Genomic DNA, 15,629 nt, shown 5'->3' with positions numbered 1-15,629 from the left:
TATGTATCTATGCAACTATCTATCTATCATCTCTCTATCTCTATCATCTTTCAATATCTATCTATCTGTCTGTCTGTCTGTCTGTCTATCTTTTCAATCAGCCGATTCATGGACAGCTTTATGGCTTTGGTCCAGATCCAAGCTTCACAGGCTGTACATATCTACAAGAAGCCTCCTCCAGTGCAGAACTGGTCTTCAGCACACAGGCGGGTCTATTTTAAGAAGCTTATCTCTCACTCTCTTGGTTTTTTTTTTTTTTTAAATATAACACTCGAAAATACATTTCAGCAGAAAGTAACAGGTTCTCAAGCAGAGCTGTGGAAGAGATTTACTCCCAAGTGGGTGCAGATTATCCTGTCAATTGACATCCATTCTCTATTAATTTTCCTGGAGTGTGTCCTCGGCTTCTCAGTTCTCATTACATGCACTTTTAACCCTACCCGAACTCCTTCCTACTTGCTCCAAAACCTCTCATAATGTGATGAAAAGGGGATCCCCCGTGGTCCAAATTACAATTTGGGAAAATCTGCTACAAAATAATTGTGTTCCCTAGTCACAATTACTGATATTATTATGTTGCTGATTAACTACTTTTTAACTGGAGACAGAAAAATTCTTAATTCAGTTTTTTTGGGGGGGTTACTCCATCCACCCATTTATCTATCTATCTATCTATCTATCTATCTATCTATCTATCTATCTATCTACCTATCTACTTATTTATTTATTTATTCATTCATTTCTTTATTTGTAGCCCAGGCTGGCTTTGAGCTTGCTGTGTAGCCAAAGATGACCAGGAACTTATAATCCTCCCGCCTCTGTCTCCCAAGAGCTGAGATCACAGGCATTCCCCACTGTGAGGTTTTTGCTGTACTGGGGATGGAAGTCAGGGCTTCCTGTACGCTGCCAATCGCTCTAGCAACTGAGCTACATCTCTAGCCCCAGAGACCAAGGTTTAAACAACCACTTGATGATTCTGATTTAGCAAACAAATTCAATTTCACAAATAGGATTAGGGATCAGGGTAATTTCCACCAGTTATGGGGGGAGTGTTTCGGAAGCGGACTTACCAGTGACTGTGCTTTCCTGAGCCTGGCTTTCTCCTCAAGCCTGTTTTTCTTATCTCGCAACTGCCGCTTGAAGTCTGGGGTCACTTCGTTTCTTTTTCTTCTTCTGCAAAATTGCAAAGTGATGGGAAAATTATAACTGATCATTTTAAGTCTTCAGCAGCTCACATAGTTATTTTTTCATTCGACTTCTGATGGTCCTGTGATTCAAAGACCTGCACTCCACTGGAAATGAGTCAAATGTCTGTCTACAGAGAGCCAGTTCAATCAGCCCTGGCACAGGAACACAGTGGTGAGCTATGAGCTGTGAAAAGGAAGTCAGAATAGTTCTATAGACCACTGTAGCGTGAGCCCCAGGATACAATGACACATAAAAAGAAAACCAGGTAAAGAGAGGCGAATATATTGTATGCTGCCATTTATCTCAGAAGGAGACATCTAAAAGCATAACATGTCTGCTATTTGCCAGTACTTTTAAAAACGTAATTTTTATTTTAGGTGTTTGTGTTTTGCCTACATGTATATATAAGCAGTGCCTGTGGAGGCCAGAAGAGGGCGTCAGATCTCCTAGAACTAGAGTTACAGGCAATTATGAACTGCCGTTTTGGGGGCTAGGAACTTAACTCAGGTCCTCTGCAAGAACAATAGCTCCTGTACTTTCTATTTGTTAGACTAGAGACCTACTATACAACCCTTGCTGACTGCTCCTGAAACTTGCTATGTAGACCAGGATGCCTCAAAACTCCAGCTGATCATCCTGCCTCTCTCTGACTCCTGAGCTTGGATCACAGGCAGGCACCACCATATCCAGTTCTTCAGACTTTTTAAAAAGGAAGAATGATACAAAAATTTGAAAAACCGTTATTTATAGGAGGGATTCCCATATGAATCCCCCAGAAACAATATGGAGACCTGGGGGCAAAAGCTAGACTCCCCCAAACATAACCTTGTGTTGTGCACTTGACTTTGGAACCGTAGAAAATGTTCTCCAGAGAATAAGCTGGGACGAAAGAGAGGAAATAACAGAGCAAATGAAACAAGTTTGATCTCATCCATACAGCTGGTGGTACTGCCACACACAAAGCAGTTTTTCCTTGGGCCTTTAATGTTGTTATTTATCTGGATACTCTGTCTTTTCTGTTTTTTTTTTTAGATAGTCCAGGCTGTCCTGGAACTCACTATGTAGACCACACTGACTCCAAACTAACAGAGATTGCCTGTCCCTCTGCCTCCCGAGTGTTGGGATTAAAGGTGCACACCACTATGCCCAGTCTACCTGAATATTCTTTGGTTGTTGTTGTTGCTTTTTTTTTTTTTTTCTTTTTAACCCCAAGACAGGGTTTCTCTGTGTAACAGTCCTGACTGGCTGTTCTGGAACTTGCTTTGTAGACCAGGCTGGCCTCAAACTCACTGAGATCTGCCTGCCCCTGCCTCCAAGTGCTGGGATTAAAGGCATGCACCACCACCACCCAGCTTCTATCTAAATATTCTTAGTAGGGTATCTTCTAAAGATAAAAGTACAGTCCAGGAAATCTGAAGTTATTTTCAGTAATCATGTGTATGTTAGTATTAACACTTGTTTGCTATCACACATGCTAGGAGAAGGCAGAGGCCATCAATCTATGGCCCACAGGAAAGTCCAGTCTGCTGCCTACTTTTGTTCCTAAAGTTGTATTAGAAAATGGTGAGTTTTGTGTGTGGAACGTCTAGGCGATTTTTCAGGCTATGCTATCAGAGCTGAGCAGTTATGCTGTGGAGCCTATGTCCTACAGAGTCTAAAATATCTGCCTTCTGGCCCTTTCTAGACTAAGTTTGCCTGAAATAGTGGATCTAGGTAATGTGTTGTGCTTCCATGGTAACCAACAACACAGAGAGAACCAGAAATGGAGGTGCGCGTCTTTGTTCGTATACTCTAGAGCCTCTGATTCTGACTACCGGCAGTGGCCAGGGTCAGAGGACGGGGGACATGAGAGGCTACACGGTGGTGGGGCGCTCCACAGGGTCATGTGAGGAGCATGACAAATGGCCCCATTCCTACATCAAACTGCAAGGGGCGGGGACAAGGTGGAGGAGGGCGGAAGGGAAGGAACAACAGAAGAGGAGGAGGCGGCGGCGGCACAGAAGGTTAACTTCTAATCCAGGGCAAGAACGGACGCGTGAGTCAAATACAACCTGTATTTTAGACCGTATCTGGAACCTTATTAAACAAAGCATTCATTAAAAAGCCAAACATCTGTGTGACATTCAAGGAACCCTGAGCACTGATGACCCTTAATTGTATTAAAGAGTTATTCATTGAGTTAGATGAAGATGGTGTCAGATTATGATTTTTATAAAGGGTCCTTACCACTTAAGAATACAGGTAGAATCAGTCACTCAGGAGGCAGAGGCAGGTGGATCTCTGTGAGCTGAAGGCCAGCCTGGTTTACAAAACAAGTTCCCGGACAGCCACAGAGAAACCCTGTCTTGAAAAACCAAAGGGGGGGGGGGAGAATACAGGTAGAAGTATATGGCATATGAAATAAGTCATATATGAAATAATATAACATTATTTATTTAAAAAATTATTTAGGGGATCCAGACATGGTGATAAATGCTTGTGGACCCAGCATTGAGAAGATTGAGGCAGGAGGATTGGGAATTTAAAGCAAGCTTGGGCTTCATAGTAAGACCCTGCCTGGCTTAATCATCAGCATCATCATGAAAGGGAGGGGCAGAGTAGGTAAGAATAAATGACTCCAGATTGGCTATGAATTGCAAACTGTTAACAATTGATAATAGCCACAAAAGCTTAATTTTGATATCTATCTATTATTGAATATCTGTCATAAAAAGCTTTTTATTAAAAAGACTTGCCGGGCGGTGGTGGCGCACGCCTTTAATCCCAGCACTTGGGAGGCAGAGCCAGGCGGATCTCTGTGAGTTCGAGGCCAGCCTGGGCTACCAAGTGAGCTCCAGGAAAGGCGCAAAGCTACACAGAGAAACCCTGTCTCGAAAAACAAACAAAACAAAACAAAACAAAACAAACAAACAAAAAAAAAGACTGTAGCCAGGCAGTGGTGGCACATGCCTTTAATCCCAGCACTCGGGAGGCAGAGCCAGGTGGATCTCTGTGAGTTCAAGGCCAGCCTGGTCTACAAAGCAAGTTCCAGGAAAGGTGCAAAACTGCACAGAGAAACCCTGTCTCAAAAAAACCAAAAAAAAAAAAAAAAAAAAAAAAGGGCTGGAGAGATGGCTCAGAGGTTAAGAGCACTGACTACTCTTCCAGAGGTCCTGAGTTCAATTCCCAGCAACCACATGGTGGTTCACAACCATCTGCAATGAGATCTGGTGCCCTCTTCTGGCCTGCAGTCACATATGCTGTATACATAATAAATAAATAAATCTTAAAAAAAAAAAAAAAAAAAAAAAGAACTGAAGCAGAGGCCATGGAGGGATGCTGCTTACTGGTTTGTTCTCCATGGCTTGCTGTTAAAAAAAAAAAAAAGTAAATAAAATAAAAAGACTGTGTCTGCCCAAACATCACCTGCCACTTCATTTTCAAGACATCTCCCAGGTTTTAATTGAGGAGTTTCAAATGGACAGAAGAGGTGGCAGGCTAGGGCGATGATCTCAGCCTCAAGTAGATATTAATAACACTTGGCTGTTCTGGGCTTCACTGCACCTTCCACATATATATGGCTGGGTTGTGTGGTGGTGGCTGTTTGATTAGTTGCAGAAATGACACAACCCTCCTTAATACTTTAACACTCATCTCCTAAGATGAAGACACTTGTCTCCCCACTCACACTAGCACCATTATGTCTTAGGAAATATACATTATTTAATATCATTTAATAATGGTCTATATTCTGCCGGGCGGTGGTGGCATATCCCAGCACTCAGGAGGCACACCCAGGTGGATCTCTGTGAGTTCGAGGCCAGCCTGGGCTACAGAATGAGTTCCAGGATGGGCACCAAAACTACACAGAGGAACCCTGTCTCAAATTACCAAAAAAAAAAGTAATAATAATAATAATGGTCCATATTTAAATTTCTGCAGTTGTTCCAAGGATGCCTTTTGTCATTTCTTTTTTCCCTCTCTCTCTCCTTCCTCACCTTCTTCCTTTCTTCTCTCCCTTCCTCTTTTCTCCCTCTTTCCCTGCTGTCCTTTCAACTAGAATTCCCTCTAGATTCAAGCTGCATTTGGCTACAGATCCTAGTACTTTCCCCCACCTCCTCCTTTCCTCAATATATAGGTTTTTGTTGTTGTTGAGACAGGGTTTCTTTGTGTAACAGCCCTACCTGTCCTGGAACTGGATCTGTAGACCAGGCTAGCCTCAAACTCACAGAGATCTGCCTGCCTCTGCCTCCCGAGTGTTGAGATCAAAGGCGAATGCCACCACCACCCGGCTTTATTATTATTATTATTATTATTATTATTATTATTATTATTATTTGGTTTTTCGAGACATGGTTTCTCTGTGTAGCTTTGGAGCCTGTCCTGGGACTCGCTCTGTAGCCCAAGCTGGCCTCGAGCTCACAGAGATTCACCTGGCTCTGCCTCCTGAGTGCTGGGATTAAAGGTGTGCGGCGGCGGTGGCCGCCGCCGCCGCCGCCGCCGCCGCCGCCGCCGCCACCGCCCCCCCCAGCTTTAATACACAGATTTTTTTTAAGCCAAAATCCCAGAGAATTGAGCACATGCTTACAATCCTAGATGAGCTACACACTGTGGACCGTGACTGCCCAGCCTCCTCCTCCATTCACTATTTTAGGCGCAGGACTAGAAGCTAACTTCCAGACCTTGTTTAATCCTAAAACTGGCTTAAATTGGCTTTATCAGCCTGACTTTGCCACACCATCCAGCTTGGCCACACGTTGAAAAAATGGATAGCCATCAAATTACAATTTGATGGAGAGCATCCATATACCGAAACTCCAAATGTACAGGAAAGCCAGGCATGGTGGCACACACTTATAATCCCAGCACTCAGGGTTCTGAGGCAGGAGGAACACAGATCCAAGACAAAGCCTGGGCTACAAAAGGAGACTCTATCTCCACAAACCAAACAACCTCCCAAAGGCAGGAAAGTTGAGAGATTAACAGCACTGGGATGACCCATACAGTCTCTATCTCATTTCAATAATTGGTAATATTTGATCATATATAACTTACCTTTCTACTTCATTGTAATACACTCTTTGGTCTGAGTTTTGTTTTTGTTTTTGTTTTGGGGGGCAGGGACGGGATATCTCCATGTAGCCCAGGCTAGCCTTAATATGCTATCTTCCTGCCTCAACCTCCTCAGGGCTGACTATAGGTGTGTATCACCAATATTTCAACTGCCATTTTTCTTTTGAGACAGGGTCTCATTACTTAAATCAAGCTGCTTCGAACTTGGTCTGATCCTTTTACAAGTCCATCCCTACTTAGCTTGGTTTCCCTGGCCATGAGTTCAACAGAAAGGTCCCTGGCTGTCTTACTACCTCATGCACGGCATGGGTCGGGGAGGGGATCAAAGTTTGTCCCTCCCTCCTATCGTTTGCTTATTCACTGGTAAAGGAAGGAAGGATAAAAAGGAAAAGGAAAAAAAAAAAACAAAAAAAACTAGGACGAACCACACGATGCTGGCTTGGAATTAATATTGAAATAAGACAGCTGGGGTTGGAGCGATGGCCTATCAGTCAAGGGCTCTCTCTTCCCGCTTTCTCACAGGACCCGAGTCCAGTTCCCAGGATCCACACTGAACAGCACACAACCGCCTGTAACTCCAGTTCAAAGTCCTTCTTCTGGCCTCCACGGGCACCCCTCCCAACACACACGTGCATGCACACACAACACATACATACAAATAAATAACTTAGTAAAGTTTTAAATATTCAATGATGGGCTGGCCAGGTGGCTCAGTGGGCAATAGTTCTTGCTACACATGCCTAATGATCTTCGTTGGATCCCCTGAACCCAGGGTGGAAGGAGAGAATTGACTCCTGGAAGTCGTCCTCTGACCTCCTCACACGTGTGCCATGGCACGCACACACAGTATTTAAAATATCAAGGAAGCTGCAATGCTAAGTCATGACAGCTATAAGAAGCAGACGGTTGATGATGAAAAGCACAAACTTGTTGAGAATGGTTAGTCCGCATCGACCTATTGAAAGGCTTCTGACGTTCACAGTGAGGTCTGGGATCACTTTTTTTTTTTTTCATCTACTCAAGTGTCAATTATTTTAAAAAACAAATAGTCTGAGAGGGGCATGGAGCTTCTCACCCTTTCCAGAAGTGCTCAGGGTCACAGTTGTCTAGATAATTAAAGCGGATGATGTCAGTGGGATGCTTATCCGATGATCGCCACGGTGGAAGCTCTTTCTCTCCTGGGTTAGTCTTCTTTCTTAAGGCGGAGGAGGACCGCAAAGCTAACGAAGGCGATGACTTTTCCTCTAGAGAACTGCCGGAAACGGGCTGAACATCGGCAATGATGAATCCATCCTTTGGAGGTGTCTAGAGGAAGAAAATGTATTATGTCTACTACCGGAGTATTGGAATATCATCACCGCCACCAAGAGACAAAGGACACAAACATCTTAACCACCCTCCTCCTCCTCCTCTTTTTTACTATGGCAGTGACTGGTGATAATGATTAGGATTACAGCAGCCAGGTCCCAGGAGTACTCGGATGTGCACAGCAGTTTCTTTGCATTTTTTAATTCCATCTTCATAGTAATTTATTTGTTATTATCTATACTGGGTCTTGTGTAGCCCGAGCTCACCTCAGACTCCCAGGATAGCCCAATATGATCTTGAACTCTTGAACCTCCCTCCTCTGCCTCCTGAATGCTGAGGTTACAGACCTATGACACCAGGCGTATATAGTGCTGGAAACTGAATTTAGGACTTCATGACCGACAAGCAAACACTCTACCAGCTGAGCTGTAGCACCGGCCTTATTTGGTTTTCAAAGGCAGTGTCTCAGTCTGTGACCCAGCCTGGCCTTAGGTAACCAGGCTGGCTTTGAGCTCAGTGCCATGCTCCCTCCCCGGCCTCAGAAGTGCCGGGATTATAGGTGTGAGCACCACTCCCGACTTGCACAGAAATTTAAGGCGAGCTCATCATTGCTTCTGTTTTTACAGAGGCAGAATCTGAAGCCAGAAGAAACTATTTCATTGATCCATAAGGACATAAGTAGAATTTCAGTTTGAACACAGGATTCAAATCCAAGTCTGTTGTGCTTCAAGTCCGTACGTTAGACCTTCTTATCCTATCCTGTAGCTCTACACCCCATGATCTAGCTTGTCACACTGCAGTTAATATATTCATGAAAGGGTGCACCCCCTCCCCTCCCCTCCCCTCCCCCCAGTGCCCTACCCTTAAAGAACTGACAGACAGACAGGTTCAAGTTGCACAGGAGCAGACTGTAGCTTGTGTCAGTTATCCGAAGCGAAGCCTCTCCTGAAGAATAATTCTATTTCATTTCCAAAATTAGAAGTCTGTCTTTTGTGCACTTGGTTCTTAAAGTGTTTTCAGTGCGGGTTTAGCCTAAGGGAAGTGGTACTGGTATGTTGGGAAGCCATTAAGAGCTCAATTTTTGTTCATTAAGAGATTAGGGAGGCTTTGCTCAGTAAATCAACTTGCTTCAATTGTGAGTGAAAAATCAAGAATTTCCCCAGTTGGGACTGGGATGTAGCTCTCTGGTAGAGACTTTGCTATGGTCTTATATTCCATACCTAGCTCCACCACCAAAAAAATAAAGAAGGAAGGGAGGAAGAAAAGAAAGCAGGGAGGAGAGAGAAGCAATCCCCCTAGCTCCCCAAGCTTAACAAGGCCCATTGTTTGACCACTCCTTGTTTGTTGTGTTCATGTCTACTCCAAGATTATCCTCAGTATTAAGCGTTTCGATTACAGTGTTTATTTGGGTATGTCATGGTTACTGGACTGAGTTTTATGGAAAACTGGTTAGGATCTTTGTACTGTTAGCACCTAGTACATACCAGTGTTTGATAAATATTTACTCACTTAATGAATGATTGTGGATGTATCAGTTTGCTGTCTGCTGCTATGATAAACTCCATGACCAAAAGCAACTTGGGGAGGAAAGGGTTCATTTCATCACACAGGTCACACACTGTTGTAGAATGTTATTTTAAGGTGTGTTACACTGGTTTATACTGTGGAACATTTGTTTTAATGATGCAAAGGTGTGTTGTGTTCTTTTATGTTGCATTTGTTTAACTCTGTAGAGCTGTGTTACTGTGCCTGTCTAAAATACCTGATGGTCTAATAAAGAGCTGACTGGCCCATAGCAAGGCAGGAGAAAGGATAGGCAGGGCTAGCAGGCAGAGAGAATATATAGAAAGAGAATCTGGGAGGAGGAGAAGAAGGAGCAAGAGAACAAGGAGAGGAGGATGCTAGGGGCCAGCTGCCTAGCTAGCCACAGAGTAAGAGTGAAAGTAAGATATACAGAAGTAAAAGAAAGGTAAAAGTCCAGAGGCAAAAGGTAGATGGGATAATTTAAAGTTAAGAAAAGCTGGCCAGAAACAAGCCAAGCTAAGGCTAGGCATTCATAATTAAGACTAAGCCTCTGTATGTGATGTATTTGGGAGCTGGGTGGCAGGCCCCCCAAAAGAGCAGAAACAAACAACAACAGGTTACAGTCCATCGTCAAGGGAAAGCAGGGAAGGAAGTCGAAGCAGAAACCATGGAGGAATGCTGCTTACTGGCTTGCTTCCAGGCTCATGCCCAGTTACCTTTCTTATCTAGCTCAGGGCCACCTGACTAGGGTTAGCACCACCCGTAGTGGACTGAGACCTCCTACATCAACTAGCAATCAAGACAATGGCTCACACACATGGAGAGAGGTCAGTCCCAGGCATGTCAAGCTGACAATCAAGATTACCAGTCACTGTAGCCCAGTAGCCAACTTAGAAGACATGTAATATTGGTATATTTCTGTATGTTGTACAGGTCCCGTCTAGAGTGGATGTTAATTTCTATTAGCTTATTTAGAAATAAACCCTTGTCTTTCTGCTGGAGGAGTTCTACTTTAATCCTTGTAATAGTTGATATTGTCAATTTGACAGGATCTAGAATCACTTAGGAGACAAACCTCTGGGCACATCTGTGAGGGAGTTTCTGGACTGGGTTAACTGAAGTGAGAAGAGCCACCCTAACTGGAGCAGCATTATTCTGTGCACTGAGGTTCCAGACCGGATAAAAAGGAGACAGTGACTAGGCACCAGCATTCAGCTCTTAGCTTTTTCTTCTTTAAAAAAGATTTATTTAGTTACCACATATATAGTATGCCTGTACACCAGAAGAGGGCACCAGATCTCATTATAGATGGCTGTGAGCCATCATGGGGGTGCTGGGAATTGAACTCAGGTCCTCTGGAAAGGCAGCCAGTGCTCTTAACTCCTGAGCCATCTCTCCAGCCCCCTTAACTCTCAGCTTCTTGGCTGTGGATGCAATGTGACCAGCTGCTGTAGGAATTTAGCAAAGTTGTCGTATTTGGGGTAGACATTAGAATAAACAGTTTTCACTGTATCCAGGGTAGACATTAGAGTGAATACCTGCTTTCTAGAAGTACTTTGACCTTGAGGAATCACTGTGGAAAACAGTAAAGAATCTTTGTGGAAAACGGCGATTGTTTTCCATGATTTGTGGAGTTGTTTTTCTGAAGGGGCGTTGCAGCCTTTGCCTGACTTTGGTCATAAGACACTTCTGGCACACCTGAGGCTCTTAGATTACTGTGTAGTCCTTTACATAGTAAAGGACTAAAGTCATGAGGGCATGTGATGCTCTCCTCTAGAGAGACGTATAGATTAGGGATCTTGGTGTGAGGAAATACTTTACCCAAAAAACAACTTAGTGTAACAATCAGTAAATATGCCTTTGTATGGCTGTTCGAGGTTCAGTTCATCATAAGCTGGACCTTCCTGCTACCACACTGGCCTCACAATTTCATCCTGGAGTGACCTCTTTCTTTGACAGACCCATGTGACACAGGACACCCCGACAACCAGCCTCCTCAAGATCCTTCAGCCATGACTCCCCACCATTGAGGACAGTGAGCCAAAATAAACCTTTCTTTCCAAATTGCTCTTGCCAGCAATGCTAAAAGCAATTAATGCAATACTATTAAAATAATATGGGATGATTTTGAAAACCTGGGAAGTACTTAAGTATAAGTAATAGTAAAATATAGAAAACTCATTAATTCTGAATAGCACAAAATGCTTGGTACGCTAACAAATTGGCAATAATGATATCCACACTGATGAAGTACACAAGTTTTGCTCTTACCATTTCAAATCTTTTGTGCTGGTGCTGGGGTTAAACCCTGGGCCTGACACATGCTAGGCAAGCACTGAGTCTGCTGCTGAGCTATGTTCCCAGCCTGAATGAAGTCTTTCTGAAATTCTGTCATCATGAATGGATGTTGAATCTTGTTAGATGGCTTGTTTGCATATCTGCATTAAAATGATCCTATGTTTCTTTTTTTTTTTTTAATTCTGTGATTATTCACATCAAATGAGTATGTGTGTATGTGCCTGTGAACACGAATGTGAAGGACAGAGTTAAACCTTGGGTGTCAAGGTCTCTCACCGAGACCAGGAGCTCTCTCATTGGTCTTAGCTGAGCCCAGAGGATCATCCTCTCTCCACGTCCCCAGTGCTGGGATTACAAGTGTGTTCCACAATTTCTGGCTTTTTTATATGGAGTTCCAAACTCAGGCCATCATGCTTGCATGAGGCCTCAGTGTAGATCGCCATGACAGTTGATAATGTATGTGGACCCCATGATGCATTGTGGTCCATATCTATAGCAACAGCATCCTTAATGCTGAGGCAGGCGGCTCTTGAGATCAAAGCCAGCCTAGGCTACACAAGGAGATGCTGTCTCAAACAATGAACTAATTAACCCACTGACCGACCAACCAACAAACTTCAGCTCATTGTGTAGAATCATAACAAATCTGAATATGTAAATTTTTTTTTTTTTTTTTTTTTTTTGGTTTTTCAAGACAGGGTTCCTCTGTGTAGCTTTGTGCCTTTCCTGGAACTCACTTTGGAAACCAGGCTGGCATCAAACTCACAGAGATCTGCCTGCCTCTGCCTCCCGAATGCTGGGATTAAAGGTGAGCGCCGCCACCGCCTGGCCCTGAATATGTAAATTCTAATGGCCCATGCTGACAATGACTGAATATGATGCAGAATTCCCATGTCAGAACTGTCTGGTGATCGAGGGAGAGGCACATAAATCAGGGTCGGGATACAGAGAGGAGCTCCCCAGCCCTGGCCTCTACAGGTAGCTGTGGTTGGAGGGCAGCAGGTGAGAGCTCTCTGTGACAGGAATATCCTAAAAGAGGTCTATGAAGCCTCAGACGAGGAGGAGTTTGAAGTCATGGGGTATGTCCTTTGACCCATTCCCATCATGAACTCACGGTTCTAGAATTTGCTACAGCTGGTGTTTTCTAAGTGTGCTGCTTTCTGTCTCAGACTTGCCTTGGGTTTGCTGATGTGAAGTTCTCTCACCATTTGAATGTAGTGCTTTTTCCAGACGCCCTGCTCAAATGGCGTCGGGGAGAAGCTGATGTACCAGTTAAAGCGCAGACACTTGAGCATCCACAGCTGGTCCAACTCGGCCAAGCTCTTCCAGTACCAGCTCACCTGGGAAAACAAAGCAGCCTATTCACTTCATGGCCTTGTCTCTGCTAGTGCTTGAGCTATGCTGTGGGACCCCAGATAACTCCTGTCAGTCTCCTCAAAGGCACAGCTGGTAATGGAACACTTCCGATCCTCCTGTGGTGTGCCGGAATCACAGGTATGCCCCACCAAGCCTGCTTTGCAGGTTTATATCTTAATTTAACTCCAGTTTATTTATTTTTATTATTATTTAAACATTTATTTATTTTTACTTTTATGTGTATTGATATTTGCCTGTGTGTATGTATAGGCATGTAATCCAGAATAGGGGGTCAGATGCTCTGGAACTGGAATTATAGACAAATTGTAAGCTCCCATGTAGGTGCTGGGAACCGAACCTGGATCCTCTGCAAGAGCAGCCAGTGCTCTTAACTCTGAATCATCTCTCCAGCCCCCTAACTTCAGTTTAATACAGTAAAGAATTACTTGTAAGAAATAGTGGCTTCTTCCCACCACCACCCACCCCCAATCCCTCTGAGGGTATACTGGCACATGCAGATCTACCCATCTTTCCGTTTTGTTTTTGAGAAAGGATTCATTTTGTAGTCCTCGGTAGCCCTGAACTCACAATGGTTCTCCGGCCTTAGCTTTCTGAGTACTGAGCTCACAGGTATGCAGCTTAGCTTAGATATCTTTCATTCTTGTCCTCTCAGTACTTATTTCACAAGTGCCCTCTTTTGAGCTTTTCTATTTACAGGTGACCTGCACTGCACAGTCTATGGCAATGGTTCTCAACCTGTGGGTCGTGACCCTTTGAGGGGAGGTGGTTGAACGACCATTTCACAGGGGCTGCCTATCAGGTATCCTGCCTATCAGATATTTACATTACGATTCATAAGAGCAAAATTACGGTTATGAAACAGCAACGAAATAATTTTATAGTTGGAGGTCACCACAACATGAAGAGCTGTATTAAAGGGTCATGACATTAGGAAGGTTGAAAACCATTGGTCTAGGACGTTAGTGTAGCTGTGGGCTGGGTGGTAATGCTGCGCTGCTGAGGAACCACTTATATGTGTCTAACGGCTAGTAATTTTTGTCATCTGACACTCATGGTGACACACACACACACACACACACACACACACACACACTTCTGAGTCTACAGAGTTAGGCATAAATAAAGGTCAAGGGCCATTCATCCAAACTTTGCAGACTAAAGCCCATTGCTTGGCTTTATGCGCACGCGTGTGGGGTTCATCTTGAGGTTATTCCACCTTCAGAGTTTCCTAAGGCTGTCCCAACACACTGTCGTGTGCCCCTCCATTGCCTTTACCTGTGCACAGCGACAGAGGCTCCGGGGGTCCAAGAAGGAAAAGATATAGACAGATAACACCCTGGGGAGCTTGGTAGTAAAATCCAGGGCCTCCGCGGGGATTTTCTCCTGCAGCTTTCGACAACAGAACTTCTGCTGGGACAGGGAGCAACGCTCCAGCAGGCCTGTAAGAATTCTTCTCCTTTGAGAGTCTGTCCATTTGTCGAACTGAGGAAACAGAACAAGAGAGTCCCATGCTTCTTCTGATCCATCGTGAGGAAGAGAACGGCACAAAGAGTGCGTTTAGTGAGTTCCTGCTAATGCGTGGCATGCATTTGTTACAATACCAGCTAAATCCCACATTTCACTGCTGATTTATCCTTTCTCACATTTCCATGTGCATGACCAGACTGCATCTCCAGAAGTGCATCTGACCTAGACCTTCAGTGTACAGGTAATAGTCAACTTGACTGACACAGCCTAGAACCACCTGAAAAGAGTATCTCATTGAGGGTTTGTCTGCATCAGGCTGACATTTGGGTATGTCCCTGGGGGAGACTGTTTTGATTGTGTTAATTGAGGTGGGATGATCCAGCCTATATTGGGAGGCACCATTCCCTAGGCAGGGGATGCTGTACTAGAGAAAGCTGAGCACATGTGCATGTACATACTTGTTTTTTTTTTTTTTTTTCTGTTCTTGGATGTAGATGTGACTAGCTGATTTAAGTTACCGCTTTGACATCCCTGCTGTGGTGGACGCTAACTGGAATTGTGGACTAAGATGAACCCTTTTCTCCCATGGATTGCTTTTTGTTGAGGTGTTTTATCCTAGTAACAGACATGACACTAGGAAGATATAATAAAAAAAAAAAAGTGTGCGTGTGTAGAGCAGAGAGAAATGAATGATCCTTGATTGCTCTCAGTTAGCTTTCTCCTGTCTGATATAGTTCAGAAGCTCATGTTCAGGAAATGGTACTACCTACAAAACCATCCCCCACAGACATGTCCAGAGGTCAGTCTAGTCCAGATACATCTTCAGTTGAAACTCCCTTCTTAGATGGGTCTAGGCTGTGGCAAGTTGACAGTTAAAACTTTCCTTCATAGTATGTGTGTGAATTCATTTTTGTTGGGGTACAGATAAGAAAAATGCCACTTTAGGGTGTGCCCCTCTGGCCCTCAGACTCTTTTCCAGCTTCAAAAGGAGTCCGTCTTTCAACAACTTCGACTACCTTGTGATGATTTCAGAACTTGTTGGCTGTAAAGGTCCCACTTTCTCTACCTCCCTCCAAACACTGATTCAGAGCTTTTAGAATGTGTGTCTCCTGGATTACGGTTTCCCAGACCCCACATCAAATTTGTTTATACATTGTGAGTTTAGATTAGAATCTTCAGTGTCTCGCTCGCTGTCAATTTTCTACTGTTTGTAATATTCAACATGTCCTCATTTATACACTGGGAGTCATTATAGAACATTGTAGGGATATTGTGAGGATTACACACTATTGTGAGGATTACATACACGTGTGTGTGTGTGTGTGTGTGTGTGTGTGTGTGTTTGTGTACGTACATTGCATAAAGGAAATCTATCATTCTAAAATGCCATGGAGATCTTAAAAACAATGTGTAAG

The 15,629-nt window shown here is 43.9% G+C and overlaps 1 protein-coding gene across 5 annotated transcripts in view; it reads right to left on the bottom strand.

Annotated features, from left to right (window-relative positions):
* Fbxo16 (F-box protein 16) overlaps nucleotides 1-15,629 on the bottom strand; it is a 57,114-nt gene that overhangs the window by 20,711 nt on the left and 20,774 nt on the right. For all 5 annotated transcript variants that reach the window (XM_076545222.1, XM_016007246.3, XM_076545223.1 and 2 more), the window contains exons 4-7: nucleotides 14,023-14,229; nucleotides 12,546-12,710; nucleotides 7,316-7,545; nucleotides 1,071-1,173 (exon numbers count right to left, since the gene is read on the bottom strand). In XM_076545222.1, the coding sequence (XP_076401337.1) occupies nucleotides 1,071-1,173; nucleotides 7,316-7,545; nucleotides 12,546-12,710; nucleotides 14,023-14,229 (705 nt within the window). The remainder of the gene's footprint in view (nucleotides 1-1,070; nucleotides 1,174-7,315; nucleotides 7,546-12,545; nucleotides 12,711-14,022; nucleotides 14,230-15,629) is intronic.

Source organism: Peromyscus maniculatus, chromosome 9 (genome assembly GCF_049852395.1).
Source record: "Peromyscus maniculatus bairdii isolate BWxNUB_F1_BW_parent chromosome 9, HU_Pman_BW_mat_3.1, whole genome shotgun sequence".
Taxonomy (NCBI): Eukaryota; Metazoa; Chordata; class Mammalia; order Rodentia; family Cricetidae; genus Peromyscus; species Peromyscus maniculatus.
This window is presented reverse-complemented; position numbering and strand designations above follow the sequence as displayed.